Below are 10,802 nucleotides of genomic sequence, written 5' to 3' on the forward strand. Positions count from 1 at the left end.
CTTGTTGCCGGACGCACTGTTGAACAGGCGCAAAACAGACTTGGCATATTGATGCGACGGGTAAGCGGATGGATGACTGCTCACGGTTTCAGCCTTGCGCTGGAAAAAAAACCGAAGTAGTCATCCTGACCAGAAGGAGAATCCCGACCTTGCGTCCCATATCGATCGGCGAGTTGACTATAGAGTCAAAACCAGCGATTAAATACCTTGGTTTAATGCTCGACTCGAAGATGAGCTTCTTCGAGCAAATCAGAGCAGCAGCGGACAGGGCTGCAGCTGGAGTCGCGGCCTTGAGTCGGCTAATGGCGAATGTCGGGGGCCCTATATCAACTAGGAGACGTCTCCTCATGGGAGCAACGCAGTCCGTCCTTCTCTATAGTGCGGAGGTATGGGCTGATGCCCTTGACAAGGAGGTGCATCGTAAACGCCTCGCTCAAGTGCAGAGGCGGGGAGCTTTGCGAGTGGCGTCTGCTTATCGCAACGTCTCCGAACCGGCTGTGATGGTGATTGCGGGAGTGATCCCCATTGTCCTCCTTGCCAAGGAGCGCAAAGCTATCTATCGCAGTAAGGGCGAAAACTTAAGAGAAGTGGTTGCCCGTGAGGAACGTCAACGCACCTTTAACGAGTGACAACTTTCTTGGCAAAATGAGCCAAGGGGCAAATGGACTGCGCGGCTCATCGACAAATTAGACCCATGGTTGAACAGAAAGCACGGTGAGATTGATTACTTCCTTACCCAACTTCTAAGTGGGCATGGAGGTTTTCAGTCTTACCTGCACAGGGTTTGGAAGGCGCGATCTCCTGATTGTGTGTTCTGCAATAGAGTGGCGGATGACGCTGAACACACCTTTTTCTCTTGCGACAGGTGGGATCACCTCCGCCAGCAGCTTTATGCAGACACAGGGGAGCTCTCTCCAGACAACATTGTCAGAGAGATGCTGGAGAGCGCTGGCAGCTGGAATCGTATTGCGCATTATGTTCGGGCTCTCCTTACTACGAAGAAGATTGAACTCGACCGGCATAGGGATCGGACGGTAAGGGGTTCCCTGAACTAACAACTCCCTTCCTCCCCTCCCCTCCCGTTGGTGAAAGGAATTCCCTGACTTGAAGGCTCCCAAAGCCGAGAGAGCGGGAGGGCTAGCCCGAAGTAATGTGTCAAACGGTTCCAGGCTAGTTCTCTGATGACAGGGAGGTGTTTAGTTGGTAGTCCGCCAGCGTGCTGTGGCGGGAGTCCAACTCTCTGTGCGTAAACGCATTCACCGACCCTACTCCAAAAAAAAAAACCATCCCAAGGCAACGTTTCAGCAGAGCGTAATGATCATCGTGTTGCTGGATGCATGCTCTAGTGTCCTTTTGTTTCTAAGCAAGCCATGGGGTGTTGTTGTTCTCGCTGAGCCGGCATATGTACCGGGAACGAAGATTAGCGGAACCGACACTGGCTGATGGATGGACAGTTGGACCGGAGATTTTAGTTAAGTTTGAAAAGTATATCGACTGAAGAAGTCACTTGGAAGGGGAATCAGTGTGTTGGGTTTTTTCACGCTTCTCTTTCTTCATCTCAGAAAACTCGTAATAAGACATTATAACGCCTCAAACCTAAAATTTACCGCAATATCGTCCTGCATGGTTCTGAGTGTTCACCGACTATAAAAAAACAATGAACAGCGTCTTGCGATAATGGAGACGAAGATGTTGCGTTGAACTAGTGGCGTGACACGCTTTGATTATGACGAGTCGATTCCGTGAACGGAACAAAGGCTGAAGAAAAAGATGAACTTGTAGGATTTTCCATAGTTAAGTGTTTCGGCAGTTTTCTTTGAAAATAGTGGATTGCATGAAATTAGTAACCGAACCTGGTGCAAGTGAAAATTTTATCTGTGTCAGGTGGAAAATTTGAATCGCAAAGAGTGGCGATAACTAAAAGAAAATTGCGATAAGGAGTACGATAAAGGGAGTTCATTTTGGTCACAGAAGGGGAAAGATTGGTTTAGTTTATGGGATGTGTAATGTGTGTGTAAAACAAAACCTTATTAAAATCGATTCACTGTTTGTCTGTATGTCTGCTACACGTACTTTTCTCCAAAATGTCTAAACCGATCCGAACGAAATTTGGTGGACAGATGGGAACTATGAAATCCCACACATACAGTGAGTGACATAAATTTACGGAGATGCAATTCACATGCAAAGGGGGGATTTATAAAATTTTTTCACTGGATATAGTCGTGTAGGGTATCAAATGAAAGGTGTCGATACGTACTGATATTAATTTTGGCTTCAATTGCAAAGTGCGTGAGTAAGGAGTCAAAATGTGGACAGCTAATATGAGACAGGACTCATTTTCGGAAACTATCCAACCCAAAAATCCTACAAAAATCAGGAAAGTGCGCTCAGATGAAATCTAGGCTTCAAAATATGTCCCATTCCGATATCTGCTCAAATAAAGTTACTAATAGTATATTACCAACTTTAAGAAATTTACTGAGAAACTCCCCTTAAATTCATCCTAGGACTACCAAATTTCGCTCCGGCGAAATTTGCCTTGCGTTGAAAAGAAAACTGAGGAGACTTGGTTAGGACGTGTTGTCTTTAGCAACGGGAATAACTAACTGAAAACCATTCTGGGATCGATCCATCTATTGATCCAATCGATTGAATGGCCAAGTCTGGGTGATTTTAGGAAAGTATACATCGGACAACCTAAAAGGAATGTGGAAACATGCTTTAGGGAACAACTCAAGGAAGCAGAGTTGGCGGAAAAAGGGTGCGTCGGCTTTCAGATTAAAGGTAGCGGAACATATCGTTCTAAGGAGAGTTTAAGGAGACTAATATAAATAGAAAGATTTTGAATTTTTTTCCTAAGCACTGAAGAAGGGGACAATTAGTGGCCGAATATGCTTATTTGCCAAGCGCTCTGAACGAAAGTTTTGTTAATCTAATTCTTGGCAAGAAAGGATTCGGCGCTCGTGGTTCAGAGGGATTGGTCACAACTAGTGAGCATTTTTTTAATGTTTTTTCCACCCGCTTGATGGAAGCCAACACTTCGTATCTGATTTCTTTGCGATGATCCCCCCCCCCCTTTCCTCCCTTCGTATCTGATTTCTCTCCGCCTGCATCGCCGGCACTATAAACACCTCCACCGATGCACTGAACTATTGCTGGCACATCTGGCGGCCTGGTACGAGGTGCGGTGAACTTGCTTCTGTTTGCTGCAACCTTCAAAAAGTGCGAAGGTTTTCTTACTCTGGGGGTCCATATACTTATATAAGAATTCGATTTGAAAAGTAGAAATAGAGGAATAAAACCTAGGTGGCGCAAACCGGCGGCATGGTTCCGCGTCATCACGGGTGCCACGCGCTTAGCGGTCTCGACGAAGAGATCATCGGGCTAATTGCGGGCGTATTGGAGGACGGTTCCTACGACTGACTGAAGTAGGAGCTTATAGGTCGGCTATTAGCAAGTGAAGAAGCGAAGCAGAGTCACTTGCTGAACGAGCTAACGCTGAGCTACCTTAACCCTAGCCAGCTGCTTCGAGAAATGAGGCAGCTGGGTGAGGATAAGATCGGCTCGGAGCTTTTTAAAACCGCTCTGGTTGCAGCGGTTCTCAGAGAAGACCCGCGCTATTTTATCCTGCGTGGACTCGGAGTCGCTGGAGGTGCTGTCTGCCACGGCCGACAAAGTCCACGAGGTGTAGGTGCGCCTCATGGCCGCGCAAATGTCTAGAGAAACACGTCGGGAGGTTGAAGACTTTAGGTCAATGGTAACTACACTTGCAGACGCGGTCCCCAAACTGAGGGTAACGGTAGGTACTTTGCTTTCGTCAGGTAGATTTCGTCCGCATTCACAGTAGAGGTCTGGTTGCCGAAAAGGGCGTTCGGGCAGTCGCACCTTGGGAGCCTCATCAGCCCCGCTGGTACGACCGTAAATTCGGAGCTCAAGCTACTAAATGTACCACCGGATACGATTTCAATACAGCAAAACTAGGCTTGCTGGGTGCCTCGACGGCGTCTAACCGAAGCGCAGTACTACGTCGCGTTACAATTTTCGACTCTCTCAGAAGACGTTTCTTTCTGGTCGATACGGGCAACGAGGTGCCGGTACCCTACACTCCGTCAAAACACCTTCTTATCCCATCCGCACTTACGGCTATGGGCAGGTCGACGTGAGTCTCGAATTGCGTCGTGAGTCTCGAATTGCTGCTGTGCTTTCAAGATCTGAAAAAGCCATCAGGACTTTCTTGGAAATGGGTGAGTGGTACGGCGTAAGAAGGTTGACGAGATGCAATGCTAAGGCCTTCCCCGAAAAAGCCCAAATAAAGCCGGAAACCAGATGGTTTTACAAGTTATTGGCATGACTTATGGAAGGAAAATCCACCTAGAACAAAATCCAGGGAAGTGTGATGGTGTGGGCAGCTTTTCCCTACTTGGCAAGGCAAACTATGCATTGCACCTACAAAAATGAACTCGGAAAAAACACGACGAAATATTGGAAGCTGCGTTGGTACCCTATTTGGAATAACAGGATGAAGGGATATTCACGTTTCAGCAGGATAACGCATCGGATTACGTCTTATAGTAGTCGATAGAATGGTTTTTGTCGAAGGCCGTTATTGGAGTAGCTGGTAAGAAAGCCAGAATTGAGAAGCTCTGAGCAAGGTGAGTTTACGAGAACAACCGACAGTTTGCCACAGTGTCCGAGTTCAAGCAGGAAATTTTCACAAAATGAATGGAAATCGAGATGGAAGAAGCCCGCAATTTAGTTTCACCAATGTCTGTGAATCAATTATTAGAAATAAAAAAATATTTTTTATATTTATTTCTATGATTAACTCCGCCATGCTATTAACATAGTATGCTGGTCCCAAGCCCAGGTAAAGGCTCTCTTGGTGACAGGCCCCGCGACAGGTCGACCAAGAAAATGCATACAATGTCGTTACAAACATGATGATCGGATTGAGTCTCAAGCCTCGGAGAAATGATAGGGCGTCCAATTCAGTCGACGCGGCAGGACGGGCCCCGGTCCTGTCGAGAAATGGGTGTAAGGGTTCTTGACGCATGGACGGCGTCAGGACATAAGCAAGTTAGTCCGAACACAACGAACAAAACAAATACGTGTCTGCACATTAAATGTTGGTACCCTAACTGGAAAGACGGAGAAACTCGCAAGAGCCCTTCGGAAAAGGCGCATTGATATCTGTGCTCTGCAAGAAACCCGATGGTCTGGTGCCAAAAGCTGCGACATTGAACGCGAACGCGGTAAAAATGGCTACAAACTTCTCTATTTTGGTAACCCACACACTCAATATGGTGTTGGCATTACCATCTCAGAGGGTTTTCGTGATGCCATTAAAGAATTCGAACGATTTGATGACCGGCTGATGAAGCTCACAATTATATCAGCTGATCGCACTATTCACTTCTTCACCGTGTATGCACCACAGACAAGTCGACCTGATGCCGAGAAAGATGCCTTCTGGCAACTTCTCGTTGAAAAGACTTGTCACGTGCCTGCTGACGATTATATAATCATTGCCGGTGACCTTAATGGTCATGTGGGTGAAAAGGCAGACGGTAACAGGTGTCATGGGGGAATGGGGTTCGGAGCGCGCAATGAGCGTGGCGAGCGTATAATCGATTTTGCGGACACCCATAACTTTGTACTTATGAATACATGGTTCATCAAACGATTGTTTCATCTTCCCACATTTTATAGTGGGAACAGTAAAACGCAAATCGACTATATTCTCATAAGACGCCATCATTTTACCACTGTCACTGATTGCAAAGTCGTTCCCTATGAGACCATCGCACCTCAACATCGGCCGTTGATTGCCGTCCTGCGAATTAAGCCACCGATAAAACAGCGTGAGGAACGCACTGGCCCGCGGCGCATTAAATGGTGGCGATTTGGTGTGAAGAAAGAAGAAACGGTCTCACTCATACGATTGCCGACTATTACGAATGTGGAAGAATCATGGAATCAAATGAAAGACACGATCCACAAAGCGGCCTCTGCAATCCTCGGGGTCACCAAGCCGGGTAAGCGGTACATCCACCGAGATACTTGGCTTTGGAATGATGATGTTGAAATGAAGGTCCGTGAAAAGAAACGCCTCTACCACAAATTTCTCAAAAAAAATTATAAGAATGCCAACCGGGAAGCAAAGAAAGCGGTCACTGTCACCTGAGCGAACCATTTCAAAAATCTTTACGATAAACTGGACACGGGATGGCGAGAGAGATCTGTATCGACTTGCTAAAAGCCGTAATGAACGCACACAAGATATCGAACACTTCTGTTGTGTTAATGACAAGAACGGTACTTTGCTCACCAACCGTCGAGCCGCAACGGATAGATGGCGAGAATACTTCGAGCAGATTTCAACTGAAGAATTTGCTCATCCTCCACTTCCACAATCATTGCCGACATTTGGAGCAGTTCCACCAGTCAGCGCAACTGAAGTCGAGGAGGCAATAAAACAAATGAAATCGGGGAAAGCAACAGGACCTGGCGACATCGCATCTGAGCTCTGGAAAGCGAAGAGCTGGGACCCAACACTGTGGCTCAGTGAATTCTTTAAAGGGGTTATCCCGGAAGGAAGAACACCATCTGATTGGCAAGAAAGTACCACTGTTCCAATATGGAAAAAGAAAGGTAGCCCAGCAGAATGTTCAAATTACCGTCCGATCTGGTTACTTTCCCATACCATGAAGATTTTTGAACGCATTCTTGACAACCGTATTCGTGAAATCGTTGAAATAACCGTGAATCAAGCCGGATTTGTCAAGTACTGCGGAACTACTGATGCAATACACGCTGCGCGGTTACTCATGGAGAAACACCGTGAGGAACATCGCCCTCTTTACATTGCCTTTATAGATCTAGAGAAAGCGTTTGACCGTGTTCCACACGAACTCATCTGGTATGCTTTACGACAACACTTCGTGCCAGAAGAACTCGTGCGCTGGGTTCAATTTGTCTACCACGATCCGAAAAGTAAAGTTCGAAGTATGGCGGGTGTATCAAAACCGCTTCGTGTCTCTGTTGGAGTTCATCAAGGAAGTGCCCTCTCACCACTCCTCTTTGTTCTTGTTATGGACACCGTCACACGCGATATCCAACGTCCAGCGCCCTACACACTGCTTTATGAAGATGATGTTTTCCTAGCATCTGATAGCAAAAATGATCTCGAGCAACTTGTTCTAAAATGGAATGATCGCCTCATGCAACACGGTCTCAGATTGAATTTAAACAAAACTGAATTTTTGACGACCGATCCCCATGAAACAGGCACAATCACTGTCAGCGGCAGTGATCTGCCCAGAACTGAGCGATTTAAATACCTCGGATCAACGCTATCAGCCAATGGAGAACTGCGTTATGAAATTGCTCCACGCATTAACGCAACCTGGATGAAGTGGCGTTCCACAACTGGTGTTCTTTGTGATCGACGTTTCAAAGAACGTCTTAAATCTAAAATTTACCGCAATGTCGTCCGTCCAGTCGCTCTCTATGGTTCTGAGTGTTGGCCGACTATAAAAGACAATGAACGGCGTCTTGCGGTAATGGAGACGAAGATGTTACGTTGGCCTAGTGGCGTCACCGATCGTGGAAAAGGTGCGAGAGAGGCGTCTTCGATGGTATGATCACGCAATTTGTGCAAATGAGAATTCACTTGCCAAGATTGGTCTGAACATCGAAGTCGATGGTAAACGACCAAAAGGCAGACCTAAACAACGGTGGTTTGATACGCTGGATGGGGATTTGAAAGCCTCGAGATTGCACCCAGATCAGGCACTCGATAGAGCCAAATGGTGAAGCCGATCAGAATGAGCCGACCTCGCTTGTGAACGGGACAAAGGCTGAAGAAAAAGAAGAAGAAGAAGATTTATTTCTATGATTTTGCACTTTCCTTAAACAAACCTTCCGCTAGAGTGACTAATGAAGGTAAACTGTGCAATTGATACGGTCAGAAGATACTGTGAAAGCGCCATTAACATCTGTTTAGGATTCGTAGAATTACAGCCTTTTAAAATAAAATTTGATAGTTCGTCTATAGGAATTGCGTGCACTGTAGATGTGTACAAAAGCCTGCAGATTAGATACTAGATTAAATTTCGATTTGGCCAGTATACACCTGGCACGGAAGAAGGGAACAAGTTGTTCCCGAAATATCGATGTCGAATAAAAAATCACTTCTAGCGACGGAGACGGTGTTGAGTTGTAATTCCTAAAACCTTTTTGCTAGAAACACCGCGAACACGCATGGATTACTTAAATACTTAACTAACTGCATAGGAATATGTAAGTGAAGTTTACTCACCCGACAAGTAGCAAATTTTGCCTTCACTGGTACCACCACATGATTGGTTTCTTGTTGTTATAGGCAACATATCTCCATTAATTCTCGGGAACACTTCAAGCTTCCCATCTTGGAATGACCTCAGCAGCCCTTGAACTTCTAAGCTTGAACCATATACTCCTGATGCATCCAAAAAGTGAGTTACTTTACTAATTTGTTTACCAAAACCAATGCGGCAATTGAAATACGGAGCTAGCGAAAGCCGAACAAAGTTGATACATCCTTGGTTGAAAGGGCCGTAGAATTCATCGTCTGCGTCAACCTCTATGGGCATACAAGCAAAATGCATCTCTTCTGGAGGAAGTACACTGGAACCATCATCTTTGCAACATTGTATTGGTTGGCCATCATCTATTTCAGGTGAAATTCTTGAAAAATATCTTTCTCGGAAATTAGATGAGATTTCAACTCACCATTTTGAATTGAAGAAGATTGTGTGAAGTCATGTGTAGTGAACTGTCCAAATTGCATAAATAGTAAATTAATGAAGCTATGTGGACGATCAAAATCAGGAAATAATATTCGTGAAACTGTCCTAGGACTGGTAAGTAAGGATCCGTCAACGGAATGCTGTCGTGGGGCCCAAATTCCATCTTCATATGCCGGAAGCAGGAGTCTTTCCATTGGCTGACCTGCAGCACCCCAGAAACTCCTATCCGGCAATGGATTATTGCAATTTCCATCCGCGGTTCGATATTTCAATTGGGTATTCTTACATTTGGGAGGTTGTAGGCAAACTGAGTTTTCATCTCTGACATCTGTTAACTCGAAAACCTCTTCTGGTAGCATCTGCTCTCTGAAGGTGATAGATGAATTTATTCATATCATAGAATGTGAATTTGGAAGTCTATTACCTTTCACGTATCAGTTGTCCAGTCAAAATTTGTTCGAGAGCCCATTTCGAAATTTTTCCGTCTCTTTGATGGTTCCTATTGGTTGACTGGAAAGTAAGGTGGTGGAGGAAGTCCGGATTATCTGTCCTCAACGAATGGCTTCTGTGACTAATCATTCTTTCCGCTATATTTTTTACCTCAGTTACGATTTCTCGAAGCATAGCGCCATTTCTAAGTTGATGATTGCGGTATTTATCGGGTCGTGACACTAAATTTTTAATATAAATAATTATTCTCAATTGTTTAACTCGGTGAATTTTAATTATTTAATTATGTTAAATAGATACATATCTTAAACCTTGCAAATACTAAAGCACATGTTTAAGTTACCTGTAAGGTTATACCCCGTTAGGCAGCAGTATCCCCACTTCTTGGAGGAAAGGCGACATTTTTGAGGCTTCTCATTGCTTCGTAGATTAACATGAGCAGGACATTGAATTGGGGGAACACATTTCACTCCATTTGGACAATATTTAGCAATTTCTTCGCTGGATACATATCTGAAAGTTTGCTCACGAGGCTGGTAGCCTATAGGTGCGTGTGATAATTATTAGAAACACCGAAATTAAAGCCTTTTTGATATTTAAGCGGTTTTGTTACCTTGAAAGCTCTCCAGTGAATCAAATTGATCATCGAAATAATCGGTATATTTTCTAAATTCAACCTCACTATTACACTCAATATAAAAATTTGCTAGAACGCACACAAAACAAGCTAAAACTGAACTCTTCATCTCTTCAACTCCAAAATGAAACTGATTTTAATTCCAGTAAAAATAAGAACTAAATTCGATTTGCATACAACTGTTTTTTTAGAACAGTGAAAGTATCGATTCTGCAAATTTTAGTATAAAATATGGAAAATTTCCAAGACATTATTTGTATAATATATTTAATAATGATCTTATTTTTTTATGACTTGTAGAGATAGCATTTTTTTCGTATCTGTAGGAAAGTGATTGTCTATAAATATGCATTTGGATTACCTGCGATCAGATAGATAGATACAAGTTCACCTAAAATTGCAGTTTTTTAATCAAGAAAGTTAGCAACGATTAGTGGATTGTTTTGCGGTAAAATCAGGGTTAAATAGAATTTTCCTGTATCAGGGAACTATCACCATTTTTATTAACAGCATTATTATTATTATTCTGTTAAGGGAAAGTCGCACCGCGTCCTTGAAGAACTATTGTGCCCCTTTTACTGGTTATGGTGTACCTGTTGATCATAGTATCTCAAGCAGGCCTCTAACCGTTAGGAACTTTAGTATGTTCCCCACTTCCAGAAGTTTCAGCTTTCCATCTGGTATTAAGTGTTCTCCCAGATGTATCGACCTACTTTGCACAAGTGCCGGACACTGTCCCAGGACGTGCATAGAGGTTTCGTCCTCCTCCTTACAGAACCTGCAGGCAGTGTCCGTAGATATCCCTAGCTTCCCTAGGTGATAGTTCAGCCGACAATGACCAGTGAGAATTCCCACTATGATTCGGAGGTTCTTTTTGGTGAGGTTTAAGCAGTCCTTTGTGCGCATGGGTTCGTATCCCCCAA

At 44.3% G+C, this 10,802-nt stretch overlaps 1 protein-coding gene across 1 annotated transcript in view; it reads right to left on the bottom strand.

Moving 5' to 3' along the window:
- The window catches only part of LOC119659447 (chorion peroxidase), a 36,636-nt gene extending 26,640 nt beyond the window's left edge, over positions 1–9,996 (bottom strand). Inside the window, exons 1-5 of the mRNA XM_038067531.1 lie at positions 9,856–9,996; positions 9,586–9,783; positions 9,217–9,463; positions 8,776–9,158; positions 8,324–8,713 (exon numbers count right to left, since the gene is read on the bottom strand). Of these exons, the coding sequence (XP_037923459.1) occupies positions 8,324–8,713; positions 8,776–9,158; positions 9,217–9,463; positions 9,586–9,783; positions 9,856–9,988 (1,351 nt within the window). The 5' untranslated portion in view covers positions 9,989–9,996. The remainder of the gene's footprint in view (positions 1–8,323; positions 8,714–8,775; positions 9,159–9,216; positions 9,464–9,585; positions 9,784–9,855) is intronic.
- Positions 9,997–10,802: the final 806 nt, after the last annotated feature.

Source organism: Hermetia illucens, chromosome 6 (genome assembly GCF_905115235.1).
Source record: "Hermetia illucens chromosome 6, iHerIll2.2.curated.20191125, whole genome shotgun sequence".
Classification (NCBI taxonomy): Eukaryota; Metazoa; Arthropoda; class Insecta; order Diptera; family Stratiomyidae; genus Hermetia; species Hermetia illucens.